The sequence below is a fragment of the Apis florea genome, unplaced genomic scaffold, assembly GCF_048593485.1.
Source record: "Apis florea isolate Af1SG1 unplaced genomic scaffold, ASM4859348v1 contig_3081_pilon, whole genome shotgun sequence".
Lineage (NCBI taxonomy): Eukaryota > Metazoa > Arthropoda > Insecta > Hymenoptera > Apidae > Apis > Apis florea.
Genome location: NW_028256703.1, coordinates 422,916 through 448,226, shown reverse-complemented (window position 1 = coordinate 448,226; position 25,311 = coordinate 422,916). Strand labels below are relative to the sequence as shown.

At 35.5% G+C, this 25,311-nt stretch overlaps 1 protein-coding gene across 7 annotated transcripts in view; it reads right to left on the bottom strand.

Annotated features, from left to right (window-relative positions):
• Nucleotides 1–25,311, bottom strand: part of LOC100870405 (PAR-domain protein 1) — a 95,413-nt gene that overhangs the window by 27,046 nt on the left and 43,056 nt on the right. For 2 of the 7 annotated variants that reach the window (XM_012492349.3, XM_003697790.4), the window contains exon 1: nt 20,324–22,267. The exons of the other annotated variants lie outside the window; for them this stretch is intronic. In XM_012492349.3, coding sequence (XP_012347803.1) covers nt 20,324–20,615 — 292 coding nt within the window. In that variant the 5' untranslated portion in view covers nt 20,616–22,267. Of the gene's footprint in view, nt 1–20,323; nt 22,268–25,311 lie in introns of those variants that run through there. 7 annotated transcript variants of the gene reach the window in all.

Genomic DNA, 25,311 nt, shown 5'->3' with positions numbered 1-25,311 from the left:
AAAAATTTTTCTATCTCTAAATTATCCTAAAATTATATCGGCGAATATAATTTCACTCGTTAATTATATTCGTTCGAGATGGGTCGATATTTACATTATATTGCACATTTCGTAACGAATGTTTTTCTTTTTTTTTTTATTTCACCCTGCCCTCCATCATCGATCTAACGCGTTGGACAGTAAGTATAGTAAGGTAACACGTATGGTTAGGCGAGATGTGTCAAGACATCGCCATGCAGGACTGACATTTGGATGGCCTCCTTTCTCCTTTCTGTGGCACGTGGGCTCACACTTTTCGGCGTGCAACGAGAAAGTTGTTAGATATACAGGGTGATCCTGAAGCGACCATCTCACTTGCACCACTTAGGACAGTGGTGGTCAGCCTTTGGCCACGGGTTGGAAACTGGTTTCGCTATCGCCACTCCTCATCTATCGTCGTGATCTTCCGTTTTGAAAATGGGAAAAGTAGGGGGAAATGAGAGGAGTTGAATCTCTCTCTCTCTCTCTCTTTTTCACGTGCGATGAAAACGATTTATGAAGGGAAAAAAGAAAAAATTGTAAGAAGATCAACGATTGCAACGATTGTTAAAAATTTTCCTATCCATTTCAATAGAATTGAAATCCGAATGGTTAAATAGTTCGAACGAATTGATTGATAGATATTTTGAAGATCTTAAAACATTTACTGTTTTTAAATACAATTTTTTCTCTTCTCTCTAGTCTCAAAAACGTTCTCTAATTAAGAGAATTGAATAATAAAAGTAAACAAATAAATGAGACATAAATAAATTTTCTAAAAATATTTAAAGAAAAAAAAAAAGAAATCGTACGAAATATAAAAGACGGAAAGAAAATAATATCGCCTTTATCTCCTTAAGACGAGTCCAATTAAAAGTGTCCCGTGAACGGTGAAGCGTAACAATTAAAATCGTTCGTTGTTCGGCAGTTGGTCCAGTAAACGTAGAAACGAAGCGTCGATAATTGTCAATTATCGTCGCGCAGTAAATTATATTCCCGATTGAACGCGAGGCTGGATAAGAGTCAAATGGAAGGTAATTATCGATAGTTGCCTCTCGCGAGATACGCTCTTGACGAATCGTGAAAATGATCGTGAACGTTTCGTCGACTATTTAGATATCGTTCATCATCATTTTGCTTTTTTTTTTTTTTTTTCAACCTCTTTTCATTCACTTTTAATAATCGTGATGAACGTTCATGCTTTTGTGCTTTTTTTGGGAATAAAAAAAAGTGAGAGTGTAAAAAATATATAGCGTTTATTAATATAATTTAAAATAACAACACGAAACGAATATTTCTTTATCGAATATTTTTATGATAAAAATATGATTTCGAAATGAGAATTTATAATAATATAATAATATTATTGGAGAATCGGTTGGATTTTTTTCCAAAACGAGAGAATTATGGGGAAATCGTTTAAGAAAAAAAAAAAAAAAAACAGATTGAATAAAAATATTAATTAAACGCGGCAGTGGTTTACATATGTTGAATATAAAATCGGAAATAAAATGAAATAGTTTTGAAATTATTTGATAAATATCCGGTAGCTGAGACTTTCAAGAGATAGCAAGAGGATAAGAAAAAGCAAATGAGAAAAAAAAAAAAAAAGAAAGAAAGAAAATGAAAGAAAATAATAAAAGGCTAGAAACTCGATCTTGATGTTATGCAGGAAGTCCAACTGTGTCGAGGAAGTCGATATTCGTTTTATTCGTATGCCAGGTGATAAATCAAATCTGATACGATTTTGTTTCAACGGGAAACGCGAGACAGGATTTTCGTTTCTTCTCTTTTCGTTCAATCTTTATTTGAAAAACTCGTAGATGAACATTTTCTTCTTCTTCTTTTTTTTTTTTTTTTTTTTTACGAGCTATTTATCCATGATTGAGCGTGCAGCATTTGAAATAACAAAAATGTTAAATCTTTGTTAAATATTATACAGGCAGATCGATGGAATTGAAAGAAACTTAATTAATTTTCGTGTAAAATATTTTTATATCTGTTTAGAGAAAACATGATTTTGCAATAAAAATAATTGTAAGTATTTTTTTTCAAATAATATTTTCCAATAGAAAATAATGTGTCCGACAATGAATATCCGTTTCTACTTAAACTCTTCCATTTACTTTTCTTCTTATAATTCAACATTTGTAATTTATTGCATGCAATCACAACTTGTAAATTGCTTATAAACATGGCCATTTAAATTTATCATCTAATATTTCGCGAATAAAAATAAACACACAGGGAACAATAAACTTTAAGCAAGCATATGCAATTTTTCCAATAAACGTGAAAAATAAAAAAAAAAAAAAAAAGAAAGAAAAAAGATGTTTTCTCTCGCGTGTCATCGAACACGTTCTCGCACATTAATACTTTATTCTTACAATTATACTTTTTGTACTTATCGAAATTCAATATCCGCCATTAAGAAATATCCTCTAATTGATTTTTGCGAGTCTCGAGTCTAGATTAATTAATAAAAAAAAAAAAAAAAAAAGTGTTGAAGAAAGAAGAAAAAGAATTCAAAGATGTTTTTTCGTGTATATATATATACATTCGTTGATTCAATATCGTTTCCCTTTCGACAAGGATACACGATCAGACTGGGAAGAAGTTGGACGGCACGCAACTTTCACTTTCACCGAAATAACGAGGACGCATACACGATATATTCCATACGTGTGTTTGATCATGCGAGGATAAATATATAAAGATAATTCTTTTTTTTTTTTTTTTTTTTTTTTTCTTTTTTAATCCGTTCTTGTTCATTTTCGTACGTATCGAGCACGAAGCACACGTGGATCCCCTTTCTCTTTTCGAGGCCCTTTTTTCTCTCCTACCTCCCATCGTTTCACCCGTTTTTCTGTTTCTTTTTTTTTTTTTTTTCTTTTCTTTTTTCTTTCGAAGAGAAATTCGTCTGCGACCCGAATTATTCCAGCCTCTCACGGAACTTTAAACCACGCGATTACAAATGGCCCCATATTTTTTTCTTTCCTTCCTTTCCTTCTTTCTTTCTTCTTTTTTTTAATCGAATCATAATTATTTAAATTCGATATTGGAAATATGAGACTCAAAATTAAAAAGACGTTAAATGATGATGATTCGGATAATTTGATTTATTTTATTACAAGATAATTTATATTATAAAATCGAAAGATTAAAATAAGACTCAAAATTGAACTAAATCAAATGATTAATCATTTGAAAAATCGATTTTCTTTAAATTCTATACATTCCTTGTACATTTCCACCGATACATTTTTATTTTAATTCGTAATATTAAAAAAAAAGTATAATGATAATATTAATAAGTAGAATCGAAAGAAGATTTTATTATTTTTATTCGCGTACAAACGATCAAGGATCAAGAATAAAATTTTGATTCAATACAAATGACAAGAACATGGCAACAATGAAAATCAACGGTTTCGATGATGAGAAGGATATTTCATTACGAATGGCGTGCGAATATTACTCGCTTCGTCGAGGATGTGTATCGCTGATTTATGGATCGACTCTCGGTGGAAACTAGTTTCTGATTAAGAGGCTGATTAACACTACCTGGATTTTTATTCACGATCGAGACGAGAGACCTCGAATGATTGTGTAAACGCCACAGCTGCGAATTTCCGATTTCCCTAAACACCGATGATGATAAAAACTAATATAACCTGGATTCTGAAAACAATATCCAATCCAATGATTTAAAAACTAAATAATCTTAACCGATTATATAAGCCACAACATCCAAATATAAGAAGATTAATAATTGTTATTCTAAAAAGAAGATCAGTCGTAAGATTAATCGTTCGATCGATCATCCTTCAAACGTTATTATCCAAGATATTTAAAATTCATCCACAGGATAATTTCTGTCCGAGGGATTACTGTTCCCATCGTCAATTGGAAACAAGTAATCCGTGTCAAGTTGCAAATTACGATCGTCGAGGGAGCCTTACGTAAGCGCGAGTGTCGCGAGAAAGTTTCGATCGATGCCGATTTTTGCGTTTCGATTCGGCCGATTCACTTTCCAGAAAACGAAACGGATGCTGGCTGGCGGAACAAACGAGGGAACAAAGCGAAATTAAAGAGAGAGGAAAAAAAAAAAAAGAGAAAAGAAAGAAAAAGGGAAAAGGGAGGGCGGGGGGGGAATATCGTGGAAAGAAAAAAAGGGGAAAGGAAGAGAGGAAAAAGAGAGGAAACAGAGCATTGGAAAAATTGCGCCAAGTAAAACTTCCTGTAACGTAAGAAACAGTAACCGGTTTTATCGTGGCGGACACGGTTAAGGCGGCTTGTATACGTAAGTGATTATGACAACGGAGAGGAGAGGGGAAAAAATTGTGCACGAGTCTAAGGCATCTTGGAATCGAAGATCACGATCGAAGCGATCGAAAATCGGTTTTTAAAACTATGAATTTGTTGGAAATTTCTTTTTCTGTCTGTTTAATATCTGAATATTGGGGACTTTTGGAATCGGGGATCGATCGATTTTGAGTTTGATGATGAGTTTGAAAAAATAATGGATCGTAAGCTCGAGGTTCGATTAATTTTGCGAACACTTTGATTTGATTGAGTTTGAGAATGATTAGAAACGTTCGATGGCGATTAATTTTGAGCTTGAAAAACCTCACGTTTGAGGGAGGAGTTTATGTTTAGAAAACGATGGATTAAAGTTAACATCGGATTGTGATTTCTCGAAACAATATGAAAATTTTATTTATTCATATTGAATATATAAAAAATTGATTCGTTTCGAAACCCCAATCCCTTCGAACCATCGTGAAATAAAATAAAACTAGTCGATCTAGGCTAATTGTCCACAAGTAAAGATACACGCGGCGGATACGAGCAATTATCCTAAGGAATGGCTAATTATCGAACATTCTGTCGGTAGCAATCATGATAATGCCAGGATTTAGATCATGAAACGTGAATACGACGTGGCATTGCGACGAGAACTATCTATTTATTGTCACGATCGCCATTATAAATTACATTGTACAGATGCAAGATTTTGTCGGCGTTAAAAAAAATTTTTTAAGGAAGAAAACATTTTTTTATGAAAGCACGTATCAAGAAGAATTTTGTTCTCATACAATGATTCTTCAACGTTCTATAAAGTCAAAAATCAACGTTGCACGATGTAGAGAAGTATTATTAATTCTTTTTGAAAAAATGAAAATCTTTAATATTTTCAACAAAAATATCTATTTAATAGGATACTTTTAATTATTATTATTGTATTGTATTGATATTGTAAAATCCCGTATAGAAGACAGGATGAGATAAAATTTAAGATCAAGTCTCTTTCTCCCATGTATCTAATTATTCTAATAAACAAAAGATCTTTTCTACCTAACGAGTAATTTATGAATTTATTTAAAATGATCGCGTTACGCTCCTTGTATACAAATATAATACAAAATGGATGGAAATGCCACGTAATATCGCGGTCAAACGTGTAATTAGATATCTCTCGAAACGAATATATATTTTTCTTTACGTCGATGCCACGTTAATGAGGTATCTTTTTTCCCTTAATAACAACCTTCATAATATTTTCTTGCGTATGAAAACTCGTAATTGAGGCATGTGCGGTTTCGTTTCGAATCTACATAGTTTTTAGATCGATGAATCATCGATGACGATCGATCGACGAAATAACACGTACAAAAAAAAAATATATATATATATATAAAATTTATCATAACTCTATAAATATACGATTCAATTTCTTTGAACTTAAGAATAGAAGTTGAGTGAGAAGAAGAAGAAGTGAAACACCAACGTCTATTGTTCGAAAATAAATAGAAGAGAATTACATTGTAAAGAAGAATTCTTTAATAGACAGCTCTGAAAATTATTCTGATGGAGATGAGTAATTACCGGGAGAAAGTTTTTTGAAGTTGAGCCAAAGAGAAATAGGGAGATTCGGAATGGAGATGATGAAATTTTCCAAAAAAAAAAAAAAAAATAGGCCAATAATAAAAATATGCTTGCCTTCGTATGATTGGATACAAATTTTATCCAAAGATTCTTTCTTCATCAACAACAACAAATAAAAAAAAATCTTTGAAAACGCATCTCTCTCTCTCTCTCTCTCCCTCTCTGAGTAATTTTAATCATTAATTAAGAAGAAGAAGAGAAAGAAGAAGAAGAAAACGAAGAAAACGAAGAAGAAGAAGAATCGCTTCGCGATTCTCTTTCTTCTCGAACTTTCTTCCCGAGAATAAAAATTTCTTTACACTCGTATTATTCTCTGCACACTATCGTACGGCCATGATATTTCATCGTGTGCAACGTATGTCGAATCACGGCTCACACACGTTTTTTAAAAATGCAAAATAATAGCGTTTATTGCGAGTGCGGTACGCGTTGGTCGCGCTCGAAGATTTTCCTTTTCTCTCTCTCTCTCTCTCTCTCTCTCTTTTCTTTTTCTCCTTTTCTCTTTTTACGATCAACCGAGTTGCGGTTCGTTTCTTTCTCGAGAGCGCATGAGAAGCACAGTTTCTTTCCTTTCGTCGTCGTCATCGTCATCCCGTCGTGGAAAGTGAAATTGTCCGAGGACATTGCACTCGGAATTTACTTTTACACGTAACTCGCGTTACGGTATCCCCGGGAAAACCGCTATCGAAAGCTGGTCTCGATTCCTTCCTTCCCTCGTTCATTCATTTCTGGGGAGATCATTCTTCGAGAACGAATACGTGCGTGTAGATTTTTGAAATGTTTTTGAATTTCTATTTATGAAAGTTGCTCGAATACTTTTTGATTTGAAAAGAATATTCTGAGAGATAAACTTTCTTGGTTTTTTTCTCTGTCTTCTTCCTCGATTCGAATTAATTTTAATGATTAAATGTTTTAAAATGTTCGAAAATTTCGATCAATTGTTAATTCGAATAATTGAAATTAATTAAAAACGAATACTTGACAAGTTTTCGTGATAATCATTGTATCGTTAACAACAAGTCTTGTTCGTTCGTTCTAGGAATATTTATCGAAAATGACCGCGATTAACAATGTGTAGAGAAGAATTTGTCACGATTAGTCTTTTATTACAATATTTTAATACGAGAAAAATTTATTTACACGCGATAAATATTGATGATCTGAGACTTTGTATCTTTAAAAAAAAAAAAAGAAGAAGAAAGAAAAAAAAGAGGTCCGATGCAAAACCAGTATACACACTTTGTATTTGAATAAGAAATCACTTGTTTATTGAATAAAATATCGCGAACGCGTAAAAAAAGAATTGATTTTAAAGGTAAATTATTCGAATGAAAGATTAAATCATCGTAAAAGTTACGATGAAAATTTAATTGTAATTATAATAGCGTGATGTGCAAATATCTCTTGAGGAATATTTTCCTCTTTTATTAATTATCACGCATCGAAGAAATGAAGATTTATTTTGTAAATACAAGTTTTACGATAAGATGGAAAAAAAAAAAAAAGCAACGAAGCTTTTTCATCGAGATTTTCCTCGAGTATAAATCGAGTACGAATCCAGAGGAAGGGAGGGAGGGAGGGAGGCGAGGGAGAAAAAAGCGTGGCAAAAATTGCTGAAAGCACAAATTTAGAAGCTTGTGCAAACAATTCGACAGTTGAATTCGTGAAATGCAACGCTGGTGATTTTACATTAGAAAAGGAACCCGAAGAAAGACCGGGAAATGTCGATAGTATTTTAAAAGATATTACCGAAACTAATTTGCGACAAACGAGAAATGGCGTTTCGAATGAAAGTAACTTATTCTCCCATTATTCGTCACTTGGCTCGAATAAGAAATGTAAAAAGAAAATGGGCAAATCAGTTCCGCATGAGTTAAACGATTTCGTATGACGCTAAGATTTTAAATATCTTGTCTGTAAAATTTATGAAAAAAAAAAGAGAGAGAGAGAGGGAGAGAGAGAGAGATAGAAGAAAAATTTGGAATTCAACATTTTAATCCTTTCTTGTTGATATTTGTGTGAAATTAAAAATTAGACAGATTCGAGAAAGATTTTAATCTCGTATAATCGTCGTGCGATTTACAAAGAATATTCGTATACTTTGTAATTGATTTAGATCTCGTGCTTTTTCTATCTTAAATTTTTCTTAATAATTCGATAATCGAAATAATAATATATAAAAAAAAAAAAAAAAAGCATTCAATAATATTCATTTACGCGAATCTAATATAAGAAAATTGTTCACTCTAGTGTCCATTAGGTATTTGGTGGAAGAATGCAATTTCTTTTTTTTTTTCTTTTTTTTCTTTTTTTCTTTATCAATTTAATTCAAGAAATATTATTTGTAGCAAAGATAAACTGGGAATGCTTTTAAGGAATAAAAATAAAGTCAAAAATAAAGATTGCATTCTTTTAAAAAAAGTTGTGTAATAATATCCGAATATAATTATAATAATATATGATATATACCTAGTTATAAAATAACTAATATTAGTTACACGATGAAATACAGTGAAAAGACATGTGTTGTTATTCATGGGCAACAGTGTTTCGATATCAAGTTATGTTTACCGGGTAATAATTATTGAAATGAGTCAATTGCCTTTCACACACCTTCCATTTCGTCTTGATAAACTTAAACGTTGTAACGATAACATTTGCACTATTTTCTCACTCTCCCACCTCTCTCTCTCTCTCTCTCTCTCTCTCTCTCTCTCTCTCTCTCTCTCTTCAAATAATTCTCTTTTAAATATTCGATTGAATTAAATCCAAATAATAATAATAATAATAATAATACAAAAGAATAAAGATTCGTTTCGAAATTTCAAAATTTTAATTTAAAAGATTAGAGTAGAAATGAATTTAATTGTTGAACGAGAAGATGTTTAAATATTTATAGAATTAATGATAATTCGATGAAAATGAATGCTCTTTAAAGGGATTATTTAATTGTGCATAGACTTTGAAATTAAGTCGATTTAATCGTTTCTAAGGTCATGATACGAGTCCATCATTAATTCGAAAGAATAATTATATTTTAGATTTCGTTGCCTTAATGAATAAGTATTTCCAATGATTAATAGATCTCTTCGATGATATCGAGAAAATTAAATTATATAAAATTAACGAATTAATAAGATTAGCATTTTTTCGAATCGAATCAAAAAAGATGGAAAAAAAATCTCTCTCGAAATAAATATTGAAATATTCGCAAATTCGTGAAATTTTGTATGCTTGTGTTTTAATGAGATTTATCGAACAACGACAAGATCATTATTTAAAATAATTCAGTTCGTTTCAAATAAAATATTTACAAATTTCACACTTTGATTAATCAGGCATCTTTCTTGGAAAGAAATCGTTTGAAATACGAAGTTACTTATTGAACTAATTACTTGAGATAAATTTGAATGGACAGGTATTTACAAATATAAAAGAGAAATTAAAAAAAAAGAAAAGAAAAAAAAAAGAGAAAAAGCAAAGAAATAGATTCTCGATCGTATTGCCATTAACTGAAAGGGTTAAATTATTAGGAATAAAAAAAGAAGAGAAAAGAAACGTTAACACGTTCACGATTTCAATGTTTGGGATCGAAGAAGATGAGATCGATGTGTTTTCTTCCGGTATAATAATTTAATTAAAAGTGTTCCTTTCTCGAAACAGCTGGTGAACAAGTGAAAAGTTTATCGTCGAGGTCCACGAGGAGGGCAACGTTATCATACGTGCCGGGTCGTTTGATAACACAGGCCGCCTATTTATGTCGCGGTACTTTTCTTTTTTTATCTATCGCACCGGCCCTCTAACACGTCGAAATTCCTTTTCCATCTTCGTGAGTTTGTCGAGAGATCGAAAGGATCAATTTGATCAATTTAAATTTCGATACGAACGAGGGATCGAAATTCGAAGGGATCGATTTTTATTATTTCCTCGATTTTGAGCTTTTTTTTATTTTTTTCTAAATTTAATCCCGTTTTCCATTAATTTTTTCTGACATGGCGTGAAAATGTAAAAGTATGGAGATTTTTAGGAGTAAAAATCTGTTCGAGGAGTTCCGTTTGAACGATAATCGATCTTAAATAAAAAAATTGGAAGGTGTTAGATGTATGTTTACAGAAATTGAAGATGATTAGAAAATTTATAGTGAGATTTTTATCCGTGGATCACAATAGAATATTAATTAAAAGAGAATTAATTAAAGGGAATTAATTCGAATTTTTCGATCTTGCGAGGGAAATAAATGAAAGAAAGAATCGTGGAAAACCTGGGACCGAAAAGTATGCAAAGGTTCTACTTACATACGCGCACACCAGAAGGATTCTACATGTAAGTAAGACTGGGTTATTTCATTATGTGTTCAGCTTACCTGAAAAAAGAAACAGAAAAAGATCGGGATGTGAATAATATGTAGAGAGGAAAAGTGTGTGTGTGTGTGTATGTGCGTGTAATGAAATAAATTATTATCCATGGAAATATCAGTTTTCTGTAAATAATGGCATTGAAGTATGCACGATGATTTACAATTATAAATAAATTCTTTTTTTTATCAATTAATTAACGTGACTGCTTAACTTTTCATTTATCTATTCTTCCTATGAAACGTTATCTATTTTGTTATTTATCTACGCGATCATCGTGAGCATCGCTGTTTCTCTCTCTCTCTTTTTTTTTTCTATAGTTATTAATTAATGATAATTTGATAATAATTTCTGTCATATAATTTCATCTAACGAGCAATCATTTATACTTGTTACTTATATATCAAATCGATTGATCAGATCGATCAGATAAATTTTATTTGAAATTGAATACAATTATTTCATCATTTTTAACATTGGAAAAAAATTATATACGCGGATCGAATTTGCCTCAGGCAAAATTTTCCTAGAATCCTAGTGAAATTTTACTAGGAATAAATCAAAGAGAACGGACTTAATGCATCATTCTACGTATCATAAACGTATCATTCTACTCTATCGTTGTATTAAATTATACATCGCGTATCGTCAATTATTTTAATAAACGTAACGTACTCGTTACAACAACTTACAAGTAACTTACAAAATTTATACCTTTTTTTTTTTTTTTTTTAAAATCGATTATTCCTTATCCAAGTAAAATCCTTCTCTCGAGTGTGCTCATTTTTTTTTTTTTTTTTTTCAAATCTCGAACTTGAAAATTTCGGTTCCACGTTGAGCTATTTACATTAAACTTACATTTTGACGATAAAAATTATCTTCTGACCAACTTTATTGCGTTCGTTTTACGCGATTTTCTTTTTTTTTCCTTTTTTTATCACTTAATCATTAATTCGAAAGGAACGATTTATCGTGGGATCCACGCGAAGCGCTAGAACAGCGTCCGTGAACAAGCGAGAGGGAGGGAAAGAAAAAAAAAAAACGCAAAATCTCCTGAGTAATCATCTTCGATCGATGCGCTCGAGCAAAATCCAATTTCGCGGATCGGCTTCCCTCGTCCGGCCGAGCACGTGGATGCACGCGTGCTGTATACGCTGTTTATGTATGCGTATACTATGCAAACTCTTCCATCTCTCTCTCTCTCCCTCTCTCTCTCTCGCTCCCTTGCTCCCAAACATCAATCGATGCGACTCTTCCTTGCGACACCGAAGATACAGTATCGATCAAAAGTGATGACATTATTATTAATTTCGACCCAAATATCTTCCATCTTGATGGACGATGAACGTTGGTTCAGATAGAAGCGTCAATCGAGCGAGAAAATCATTTCGAGCAGAGAAAAGAAAAGAAGAATTTTGATCATTTTTGTAACTGCGTAAATTTTTAATTACGAAGGAAGAAGAGATTTGTGTTTTGATCGATCGATCGTGTTGCAAGAAGTCGGGCACGCTTGAACGAAAAATTTATTCCCGGTCTGAATCCATCTGAAATGGGATCGAGGTTCGTTAAGTATTAATTTCGAATTAACGGCAAAAGTAAAAGTAAAAGAAAGCTTGATCCTCTCCGGGTTTTGAAATTGAAAGCGTGTGGATATATATAAAGCAAAGATATTTAAGTTTAAATACGCGAGGAAATATCGATTAGAATTACAAATAGCATTATCGAAAAAATCAAATCGCTCATCCGAACTCATTTCTGAATCAAAGTGTACGTGACGGACGTTTCTATGAAACTGGGAATAAACAGCTCTGTGTTTGTCCCGCTATACCCCAACCTCCTCCTTCCTTCATGTGTGTGCAATAATTACTAGTTTATATGTTGGTAGTCTATTCGATACATACATATGTATATACACATCGAGAATACGAACGTACGATTTTATTCATTAATTTGTTTTTATCGTTTCTGATCGTGTTGATCGCGGTATTAATTGCAACGGCTCAGTTTTTATCGAGACGTTGTATATCGATATATAATATTTATCGCATTCTCTGGGGGATTCAGTTTTTTTGATCTGGACAGAATATTTTCAGAGAAACGTTGATTATATATATATGAATCGTAGATATTATAGATACGGAATTCATAATTATCGAAAAGTAATATTTTTTAAAAAAAAATTATTTAGATCAACTTTGCATTTTATTTTCCAATTTATTCTTTATTCATTTATAGATGGAATATTCGCAATTCGTTTATGATTTATATAGATTTAAATATCAAATCCATCCAGATATTAGGCTTTCCTTTTTTAAAACATGATCCAAAATTCGTTTGCATCACGATTATCTGTTTCGAAAATTTAATAAAAATGCACGAAACGAAACTTTCGTTAATTTGTTGAAACAAGAAATTGTTAGATGTGTCTTAAATGGATAGACAAACTTTCTTACAGATACAAACAATTTCTAACTTCAATTTATATATTTTTTTCTCCAACTGTGATCTAAGACCTCGGGAACGTGATCTAGCCTATCATCTAGCTAGATACAATTCTTATTCAATCTTGTTGGATATTTTTTTTATTTCATCAAGAAAAATCATTATCGCTTCCTAGTAATCCGACCGTTTTATCGAAGATCAATAATAGATCGAATAGGATTAGAAAAATGTTAAATTTCGAGAATATAAATCGGGTTTCATTCGATTCTCCGTGTTGCAGCGTCATCATGTAAATATAATATGTACATACTGATCGCTGTTCTCGGGTGATTTCTCGAACGTTGCATTTTATTTTTTTTTTTTTTTTTTAGGGAAATAAAATCGATTTCGTATAATTTTTACGCGCAAAAAGATTTACATCGATCAACATCGTTTAAAAGCATCGTATCGAAATACGTGCAGATTAGAATTCGATTTAGAGTTAGCGGTTCAGGGTGAAAGCAATTCAATCGAGTTGAAAAGAGAAGAGATGATCGTCAATTAGATAAAGGATCGAAGTTTGTTTGTTTCTAAGAATAACGATCGAAAGTGGACAACGCTATTGTAATTATACTATTGAGATCGTTTTATCAATTTATATATTCATATAGATAGAAAATATTCGATCGTACCTTAAAATTTGTACATCTTTCGTTTGCTTTTGTCTCGATCTCGATGATATTTGTGGTATGTATGATTCACATAAATGTATGTTAATTTTTTTACATAAAAAAGGCTCGAAAAAAAATTGTGAAAAACAACCTTTATTATTTTTTCCTCGATTCCAATTGAATTTTTTTCAAAAATTTTTTAAACACGTGTGAATCAATCCTCTTCTCAAAAAAGCTCAAATACTTTTAATCCCATTTTGAAGAATGATCGAATATTTGTGTACACAATTTTATTTTAATTTCAATAAAGAAATTAACATCATCTATCACTTTCGATCCAATTATTGTTATTCGAGAGAGAATCATTTCTCTCTCAAATTTTAAATTTAAAACGAATTTCCTATCCGTTTAGAAAAATACTGTACAGTGTTCCCGATTTTTTTTAAACAATAATCGTACATTAAAATTCTCGTTTATTATCCATTTAATTTACGAGGATCGAAACAAATTAATTTCTGTTTTTTAAAATCTTATATTAAAAGCGATTCTACGTAAGTGAATTTTTAAAACGGCTGTTCAACATTGTTTATAGAGAGATCGACTTAATAGAGAAATCGAATTAAATACAAGGTCTTTAACACGTTTCATGCCGCGTGGATCGCACACGCCGCACTTCAAACTTTTCCATTCAAGCTGGATAAAAATTTTTCGCTGCGAAAATACGATGAACCGTATATACGTTATCGCGATAATTTTTCCCGATCAAAAATCTTCCCCTCCTTCCCTAAACCTTTTCCTCGTTATAAAAAACAATTCTCCTTTATATTAGATATTAAAAAAAAAATTATATGCGTCACCGCAAAAACCTATTAATTCCTCTAACTTTGACTCGTTCGAAATTTAAATGCGTTCGAATATAAATATTACATTTCTTTCTTTCTTCTTTAAAATTACAATTCCTCCAACGTTGTAACAATTACGAAAACTCTGTATATATATATATATACATACACACAATCATACGTGAGTGAAAATTTATATCAATTCCATAATTCGATCGACTCGAAGGATTGTTGATTAATCGCACGAAAAATTTCACTTTTTTTCTCTCGAAAGGGGAGAGAATCGATCGAGAGGGATGACCCAATTTTTCTGGGGCAAGAAATGGCGGTGCATCAGGAGCAAGCATGCGTCGCTACGAGTTAGTCGTTTTTTCCTCGAAGACCGTGGCACATTGGCCGTCACCTGACCTTCTCGAAGGCCGCGCTTTAATCCCCGGCCTAAACGAAGCCGTAAGAAATCGCATGTGTCTTCTTTCTCGGCCGTTTTCGTGCACGTGTCCCAACCCTCTCGAGTCCGACACACATCGTTTCCCGCTATACGTACGATCCACGTCTAATTTTGCTTCCTGATCACGTGGATTCTCTTTTTTCTCTTCACGGGCAACTTATTTATTCTATTCCTCAGATTTTCTCGTTGTTATTATTTATATTATTTCTCGGTGAGGAATTTCCATTTTATTTTTTCGATTCGATCGAGACAGAGAAATCATTGAAATATCGGATAAATACGAAATGGAATATCTTGAATGAATTTTAGATCATTAAAAAAGAGAATTCGTAAGAAGGAATGTGCGGTGTAGATTCGTTTTTTTTTTTTTTTTTTGTAACATTCGACGACGCAATGATTCAATCGATCCTCAAGCTCGCACTTTGCGTCGAAGAAATGAACAAATTCTTGGCGAATTCTTTTATCCAGCTGGAATAAAATCTGGCGCGAGAAACGATACGAACGTTTATACGATTCCTATGTGAAATTTAATGATAATCTTATAACTGTAGAATGCATGAAATTGGCATTAAATTATAAGTTCGGTATTTATCATATCTGGTGCTTGGCATACGTCATTTCTTCTTCCGTCATTGAATATTCGGCTCGGTATCTATTCTGAAATTATTCAACAATTCCGATGCAATGGTCGAAGGTTGTCGAAAGGTCGAAGTATAAAAATGAGACGGGAATTTTCATGAAAAATTATATTGTAGAGAGATAGAAAGAAAGAAAGAAAAAGAGAAAGAGGAAAAAAATTAATTAGACGAAGGAATTTTAATCGTTTCGATACGTATTTCGATACGTGTGACAGGATATAGAAGAAACGAAGGGAAATATTTTATTTTAACGTTCGTCGTTCTCGGTTGTTGCGAAGGGAAAATTGCTCGATTCGATGTTTTTAATGCGACGTTAAAACTCGCGAAAGGAAAATGAATGCATTTGAAGAAGAAAAAAGAGAGGAAAAAAAAAGAAAGAAAAAATAATACCAAGCACGCAATTTTGCAACTTCGTTGCGAGTGAGTAAGAAGTAAGTATTACCGATTCTATGTCGTATATTCCGAGGAAAAGATCGAAGCGAAATATGAAATTCTAATTTATTATTGCGAGAACACGATATTTCGAATTCTGCGCTACCTTATTGAAGAAACAAAACAGAAGAGAGAGAGAGAGAGAGAGAGAGAGAGAGAAGAAAAGAAAAGAAACTGCACACAAAGTGCACGAATATGGTATCATTTTGTTGCTGAAAAAAGAAAAAAAAAAGAAAATATATATCGCTCAATGCCAACAGGTTGCTACAAGCGTTAAGGAATTTTAAGTAACGAAGTTATAATGAACGCTTCCTTAAAAAATTCATCGCCACGGATACTTAGTATGCTGCGCTTCTTTTAAGTGTTACGTTACATGCAATATGATGCAATTGAATCTGTTATAGCCGTAGCGTACTTAAACACAATGTCAATTGGTGATGGAAACGACATTATTATTTATCAAGATAAAGAGATATTTAGAAGAAAATGGCCACGTCGCCAAAAAAGAAAATATTTCCCATTCGTTCGTTCGTTTCGTGGAAAACTCTCTCTTTAAAATTCGAATTCGAACCAAGATTATTCCCTTAATACAAAACATACTCGTCTTCGTTGACGAAGTCGCAATTATAAAAAAAGTTTATTCAACTTTCTTTATATTCAATATCTAAATTATACACTCTCTGAAAACGTGCGAATAGAGAAATATAAATTAACAATTTTGAGAAAAAGATCTTCTATCTCAGCTTCGTATTTTGGGGAAAAGAAAAATGAAGAACCTGATTAAACGTGATTTGACGTGAAAAATTGCGTAACGATGAAGAGAAGAGAAAAAAAGAAAATAGAAGTGTATTTCGGGGAATGACACGATCCCCGGATTCGTAATTGTCGAATGAGAACGTCAAAGCGCAGGACGGGTTGGTCGGCCCATCCCTAGGCATTGTGCCCCTCAAAGCACATTGGGATCCATTGTGCCTGGCGACAATTCGACGCGCACACACCCGGCAGCAGCAGAGCAACAGTGTGCGGTTGCAACGAGCTGACGAGGTCGTTCGGTGTTTAGAAGAGAGCGTGTTGCACACACGCCATGGGCGCAACTATTTGCTAAACGAGCGGTTAAACGACGTCGGACGACGATCGATCAACAAAACGAGCGTTCCTCCACTTGCAAAGTTTTTCGAAGGGGAATCTTCGAATCGAGAATTCCTTCTTCTTCTTCTTCTCTCTCTCTCTCTCTCTCTCTCTATCTTAATTTCGTGAATACACAGGGATAAATCAATTTGATCAAGAAAATAAATAACTCGTTAATTGCAGAAACAATTAACAGGAAAATTAATTTCAAATTAATTCAGCGCAGCCAAAGATAATTAAATGAAATTAAATAGAGATAGTTATCAGATCGGATATCTTGTCTATACAATATTTATTACCTTGGAAACCTTGTCCTTGTTCGCAATGATGATTAAAATCGAAACGATTGTCTTTCGGATTCCTTCGGATGGAAGCGGATTTTTCTGTTAGAAAAAAAAAAAAAAAAAAAAGAAAGAAAGAGAAAAAGAAAAAAGAGAATCCGGGAAATGAGTTGGAAAATCCAACTCGCGTGAAAGGCGATGGTCGGTGTGAAATGGCAATCGTGCAATTGGCAACAACAAGGCTGGAAGAACTTTTAGACCTCTGTTATTTTTAACGCGTTAACTGCTTCAAGAAGCTAACGCGCGCATCTCGCTTGGCCGAGTTTAATAGGCCTCGAAATATGTCGTAGTATCGTGGGCAGGCGCAAGTTCAATAAGCAAGTTTCTTCGATTATTTCTTCTGAGAAAATGTATCGGTTCTTTTTTTTTTTTTTTTTTTTCTCGAGACATATTCTACGTTTGCAAGATCTTTCTGCTTCTATTAAATTAGAGTGTGGAAGATTTTTTTTTTTTAGGGGGAACATATTTGTATTGAAAAACAAATCTCTTCGTTTATTTCTTCTTAAGGAAGAAAATTAATCACGAGCATCGCGGTATATTTTTCTCAACTTCAACTTTTTTTATTTATATTTTCGAAAACTTCAAGATCTTAAGTTTTCAAAAAATTTATCAAGATTTATCGAGATTTCGACAATTATTAAAGAGAAAGACCAAACATTCTTTCTACGGTAGAAAAAAATCTGTCTGCAAAATAAAATACCAGTTCGACCAACGATTGGTTTGTTTTCTCGTTTTCACTTCGAAAAAAAAAAAAAAGAAAAAAAAAGGAAAAAGAAAAACACTTGGAAACGTTTTTTCGTTTTCCACGTCAAAGGATATTTAATTCTCGTCTGTCTCGAGGTAGGAGAGAGGAAAAAAGACGAGTGCAGAAACGGAGATGGCAAGCAAGTGGGAAAACGTGGGAGGATGCAAATGTTAATAGCCTTGAGTCGATTCCGTCGCAAGTAGGATAGGTGCATAGGTGGATTCACACGTTCGCATACGTAGCGTGATTCATTCACGCTCCATCTTCGAACCCGTTAACTCGAATCGACGGTTGGTTAATAACTACCAACTTTCGCGACAGTGTGTACGATACGTAAACTTAAATAGAACTGAAACGGGACGAAAATAGAAAATTCAAATACATTCGATGGGGGGATAAACGCTTACACTTCGAGCCTATGAATAAATTATTTATTCCAATAACAATTTTCTGATTTATTCCCAGATATATACCTTCAGACTCGACGCTGAATCTTTTAACACTTTAAAAGCAACGATAGGTATTTCTAATTACGAAAATATTTCACCGTAAACAAACGCTATTTTTGTATAAATAATAATTCTTATCGACGACGGTTTCTCAGGAAATTCCTTCGTTGTTTCGAAGGAATGAAATTTGCAGTATTGGCGAGTTAGTTTTTCCAATTAGGAGGATGTAGAATTTCAAGCAACGAAATTTGATTGGTGAGAATTATCAGAGGATGATTTTGTTCGAACGATAACAAAACGCGGGATAATCCATCGATATCCAATACTTTGAAATTACAATTTAATTTTTGCTCGATTTTCTCAGATCAGAAGATTTTCTCGTATCTCGTACGATTTTTCTCCTACGATTATATCATTAATTTCGAATTAAACGTACCTAAATGCTATCTCAAACTTTTATTTTACATTATTTATCATTATCCTTCCACGAATAGTATCTTACTAGTCTGAACAGTTGCGATCTGAGCCGAGGTTAACAATTTTCCAAAGTCGATGACATATCGAGGAGAAAATATCGAGCTCGTTTAGTTTGGTAAATCCATGTCGGATCGAGTCGAGGAAAAAGATTAAGAGAGAAAGTCTTTACTCGAGTATGATCTAAGCCTGTTGATCACGTCGCGATAATTGCGGATAAAATGTAGGCAACCTGATGTAAGCAACAGGTGGGCGTTTCTACTCCACTTCTATTACTCTCTCCTTTTATCACAAACTCGCCCCACATACCTTCCAGCTTTCCAATTCCGATTTTTCCAAATTTTCCAAAAAAAAAAAAAAAAATCCTCTCTATCTTTTTTTTCTATCGCGCACATTGTTGATCCAACGATAAATATATTCGACAAAAAGTAAAAATTTTAGAAAAAAAAAAAAAAAAAATCCTTGCCATTTTCATTATTCGAATATCGTAAATTCCTCTCCTCGTGATTTATAACAATTTTTTTTTTTTCTTTTTTTAATTTCTTTTTTCCAAGAAGTTAGAAGAGAGAATTGAACACGGAAAAAAACGCGGTTTTTTAATATTCATACTTCATTGTTACGTTGTTTTAATGGGAAGATGACGCGGGCACACAAATACGATGCAGTAATTTTAACTCCGAAACGATTTTAAGCCAAGTGGCGAAAAAGAAACACGGCGGAAACCAGTTCTGTGTCTGTCACGTGTCGAAACCTACGTACGTGACTTTGCTCTTCCTTTTTTTTTTTTTTTTTCTTTTTTCCTATATTTTTCTCTTTTTTTCTTCTTCTTTTATTACATTTCTTCAAACCGCCACTTGAAACACCACCGTTTCCATCGCACACGTAACAACAATGCGCTTTTTCAGGCGGACATGTCACAACCAGCCTACGCCTAATCAGCTAACTATTACCAACGCAAATAAAGTTATTTCCATCGTAAAACGTGATGTGGAAAATATGCTACAAAATAGGAAGTCCAATAATTGTGTTCTTTTTTTTTTTTTTTTTTTTTCACTCGATCGAGGATAAACACCATTGTCGTTAACGCCATTACATTGATACCACGATATGATAAAATAGAATCGAAAAACAATTCCTTCTACGAATCTTCTAGAAGCAACTTAACAACCATGGAATAATTAAAAATCTACGAAACGAATCTAGAATCGACAAAATTCTAATTCGTAATATATACGTAGAAGAATCTACGAATTCGAACGTGTAAACGATCCTTAAAACAAGCAACGAGAAATCGAGCGTATTTATCAAAGAAAGCTAACCTACCTACTTGCTAACCTAACCTAACCTAAAAATTTCGTAAAAAAACCTGTTAAACCTAACACGAAGAAACCTAAGACGCGTTAAACTCGTACCATTGACGTAGACGTGGTGCTGCCTCCAGAGGTGCTGGTATTGGCTCCAACGCGAGCTGGTGCTGTCCTCGTGGATGGGCGGAAGTGGCGCGTGCACCTGATGGCCGTGCGAGGTGGGCGGTAACGGTGGTGGCGGTGGTTGTTGGGGTTGTTGCTGGTGCGCAGGCGCGACCACGATGTGAGGATGGGGCGGTTGCACCGGCTGCTGTTGATGCTGTTGATGATGCGCTTGGTGCAGCACGCCCGGTACCGGCGGTGGCGCCAATTGCTGGTACTCCATAGCGCAGCTCATCCGGTTTCCGGTTTCACGCGAGCATTTAACTTACACCTCTTCCCTTCCTCCCTTCCACCAGTCCCAGGGACTAATTCTCTCACTCACTCTCGAAAATCCTTTCTCGCCAAATCCTCTCCCCGGAAACACCTTCCAATTTTTACTCTCGACTTTTGGTGGTTCGAGTTTAGTATTCGAGTTAATAAAATTTCTCGGGGGCTCGATTCGATCGTAGTCCAATTACAGGGAGATAAAGAAAGGAGGCGCACTACCGAGGCTCCTCGATCACTGTCTCGATCTGTCTCAGCATCCGCGCCCGTAATTTTATCCGTCCAGTGTTTCGCCACTTGTCACAGAGTATCCGGGAAGAGAGGGAGAGAATCGGACAGAGGATGAGCCGGATCGATTATTATCGACTCCTCCAGGTTAATTTGATAGAGATCCTTATCCGAGGATCGACACGTTGGATCGCTCGTTCCCGGAATACGTGATCGATCGGACGACATCAAACGAACGAATCCCTTTCCTCCGGGATTGCCTTCATCGAGATTCCCGTCAATTCCTGCGAACGGTCATCGACGGCCACGTGACCGGGTCTCCGTGATTCGTGCTACCCTCTTCCTTCTTCCTCCTCCTCCTCCTCCTCCTCTCTCTCTCTCTCTCTTTCCCTCTTGAAAAACAAAACTTGAAACCGTTCTCACTCTCAGGTTCGATCGAATGTCGCGCGAACATGCAACAGTGAACAAAAATCGATGATGGAGCCTATCGATCGAAGCACACCGAGATTAAGAATCCTGTCCTCCCGTCCTTCTCCGTTCGCGCGCGTACGAGTCCCGAAAGAAACATGAATTTTTCACAGACGGATCGAGTTTCGAGGTGAAGAAAAGAAAAAGAAAAGGGGGGAGGGCAAAAAAAAAAAAAAAGAAAAAAACGCGGAGCTTTTTCTCGAACGGATTCGAAACCGAACGTTGGAAAGTTGCGCTCCTCTCTCTCGGATCGGGAGAAGAATAGAAGGCAGCGAGCGGCAAGGCGGCACTGCGGTGTACTACTATCGTAGTCGTGTGTCGACTGTCAAAATCAGCGATCGTCAGCGTCTATCCGTGGCCGGTGTTCGCCCATTGGGCCGTCACCGTAGCCGGAAGCGCGGCTCCGATTGGTTCCCTGGCCGCGTTTCCTAACGGTGGGGGAGAGACGATCACGCGCCTCGACGTCGTCCTGAAACCGGAGTTCCGACTAGGAGAGACAGCACGAGGAAGGGCAGAGTAGAACCATCCAGGGAAATATATATATATATATTGAGAGAGAGAAAGAGAGAGAGAGAGAGAGATAGAAGGAGATTCCGACGAGTTGAGAAGAGAAGAGAAAGAGAAAGAGTACACGCGCGAGTACTCTCGTGTAAAATATATATATATATATATATAAAAGTATCAAAAGGGGGTGAGAAGAGGAGGTAAGGTGGTTGAAAAAGAGAGAGAGAGAGAGAGAGACGGATAGATGGATGGATAGACGGACAGGTAGACAGGAGTGGATAAAAAAAGAGAGAGAGAGAAAAAGGAGAGAAAAAGAGAGAGAAAGAGTGGGAGAAACCGTGCGTGCGTGACTCGAAGCTGCGGCGTCCGGAAAGACACTGCCACTCGCCAACGTTCCACCGTTCCACCGCGCTATCCGTGTCTCCCTTCCTCTCTTTCTCTCTCTCTCGCTCTCTCTCTCTCTCTCTCTCTCTCTCTCTCCCCGTCTCCTTGCATCGTTCTCTTTCTCCCGCAACCGTCCCGTCCCTCCCGTACCAGAGACGTTTCTCTCGCGTGTTACGAATACGCTATACATGGAAGTGAGCCATGTGTAGGTAAGTCCGCGTTGTCTGTTCCCACCTCCAACCCGTTCGTACCCGTCGTCTCCTTCGCGTTCGCCAAACATCCGCTTTTACCCGCCCCCACCTCCCACCACGCACCCTCTGGCTATTCTCTCTCTCCCTCTTACTCGTTACCGCGTTGGAGAGTTACACGCGCACCGTGGTGTTGTACGATTCCGTTCTCACTTCCTTCTTCGCCAATCTTTTTTCATTCCTTTTTCTTTCTTTTTTTTTTTTTTTTTTGGGGGGGGGGTTTCATCCTTGTTCTTTTTGCTCGAGAGTATCTCGTCGGATCAAAAGATGATCTCGTCGCCCTTTTTCGATTTCATCCCTTTCGAAGATTTCGTTTCTCGTTATTTGGAATTGTGCGTGTTCTTTTTTTTTTTTTTTTTTTTTTTTTGGATTAAAAGTCTTCGTGCATGGTTGAAGATGAATATTTTTAGTATTTTCCTTTTTTTTTTTTCCCCTAGAAGAATAGAGATCCGCTGATTAAATATTGTTCTCGAGAAGTTTTGAAAAAAACGATTTTCGAAAGCGGTGAAATCTCTGCTTTGTACTTTTTTCTCTTAACTATTTTTTTCTTTTCTTTTCTTTTTTTTTTTTTTTTTATGTATCGTCGAGGATAATGGTTGTTGGGATTTTTAGGTCTTGTAAAAATTGAAACGAGTGAATGAAATCGTCATGGAAGAATTCTTCACAGTGAGGTATATGAGAATAAACCTAATTCACTTCTTTTAACGTTGATTTCGCGATACGTTAATACTTCTTCAATACCGTTTTCTAATTACACGCTTAACTTGCAATTTCTTTACCTATTAATTGAAATAAATTACAGCATTATACATTGCACGCATGTGTCCATTGATCGAAAGACATGAAAATTTATCAATAATATCACGGTAATTTCACGATAATTGGAAAAATTACTGAAATCTTTTCACATCTCGTGTGATTTTCTCCTTAATCGAAACAAAACGAAGAATCGCTGCCCAAAAAAAAAAAAAAAAAAAAAAAAAAAGAAACAATCGATCGAATCCCTTCCGAAACAAGAGAAACAATTGCTGAAAACTCGGCTTCTTGCCGAGGTATGATATCGAGGCTGTCTGACCACAGGCCGGAACTTTCTACTGGCAAGAACCCGGCGCGCGATCAAACGGAATTCCACGGCGAAAAATCGTGGATTACAAGGAGGAGCGATGGCAAGACGCTCTTCTCTCCCGTTTCGCGAGAAAAGAAGAAAGATCGAACGGGGGGACGACTTTCCATTTCGACGGTTTAGAAAAAAGGGAAAACTGGAACACGGAGGATCGGCGTCCCCGTTTTCCACGCCGCCGGATCGACCCACTTCCTGGTGCGGTTGCCTCGATCGTGACCGATCCATGAAATTAACGGTAACGGCGCGTACCGGCCGTATAAAATCGAAAGTGGCGAAATACCGATCGGCAAGAGGGGACAAGTTCCATCATGGCTCCAAGGTGGGGAACGGAGAGAGTTCCTGAAGATTCTAATGGCTACGCACACGCCGCTGTCACCTTCTTTCTTCTATCCTGTCCTCCTTCCAACCTCCTCTCTCGTATCTTTTTTTTTCTTTTTTTTTTTTTATTATTCGCTCGAAAATACGTACGCGAGTTTCTCTCGTCGAATATTGGATTTTTTTTGATCAAGAATCGAACTCTCGCGATTTTTACTCGCGAAGGTAAAAAAACTCTGTCGTACGATCTTATTCGTCTTCCATGACGATGTATAATTTCGTGAAAATATTTCGAAAATTGCGATTCAATTTATAATCAAATATGAAAACCAAACCAAGTATGAAAAAAGATTGGTCGAAAACGAGCGTAGTTCTTCGATGTTTCGAAGAAACGAGTCTCTCTCTCTCTCTCTCTCATACTTCACAGATGGACGACGAGAGTTGGAAGAGTTCCCATTTCGTTTTCGTTCGCATCTGCGACCTTTCTCTTCGCCGTCGTCTCTTCCCCGGCTGATAGTCGGGAGAAAGGGAAAAAAAGCAACGGAGGAGGGAAGATGCCGACGTTAATTCTACTGGAACCGGCATAAACCTCTGAATCACCGGTGAACCGGTCCCGTATACCGTATGCGAACGCGGAAACCACGAGGAGCCAGGTATTCGTGTGGCTCACGTAAAGATTCCTTTCTCCTCCTCCTCCTCCTCGTTCTTCCTTCTTCGTGTTCTTTCCTCTTTTTTCTCGTTTCTCTTTCCGTTTATTTTCCACCACCGCGCATGGCAAAAGTGTAAATATATCTTGTTCCTCTTTGCACGCTTTTTCCTTTGTCACAGATGATGCGAGCAGTTTACGATCGCAGAACGTTTGTTTCGGGGCGATGATGAATCGACTTTTGTTGCGTCATCTGTCTAATTGGATTACGATAAGAGATGACCAAGTGTTGCATCTCGAGCAGAGTGAACGAATAAACTAAAGATTTCGTTTCTTTTTTTTTTTGGATAAATAGTTTTAGATAATTTTCCGTTTGAATTCCAATTTTCACGTTTCTTTTTATTCCCAAAATCCAATATAATTCCAATCGTTTCCAACTGCGAGTCTCAAAAACGCGTTACGACTTTGTTCAGTCAGTTTATCACTGTTATAATCCTAGAGAGAGAGAAAAAAAAAAACTATAACATGTTTTTTGCCGAAGGAGATCCGAATGCGGACAAAATCGCTTTCATTTCCCGACTAAAGGTCAAACTCTTGCTACAGTGTGCACACGAAATGGGAATCAAGACAACCTGTTGATCCTGCCGCTTCCTTTCACTCCCTGTATCACGAGCACACCACCGATGGAGACGGTGAAAAGAAGAGGCGAGCCGTTCCGACTGATTTACCGCAACACGCTCTTCATATTTCG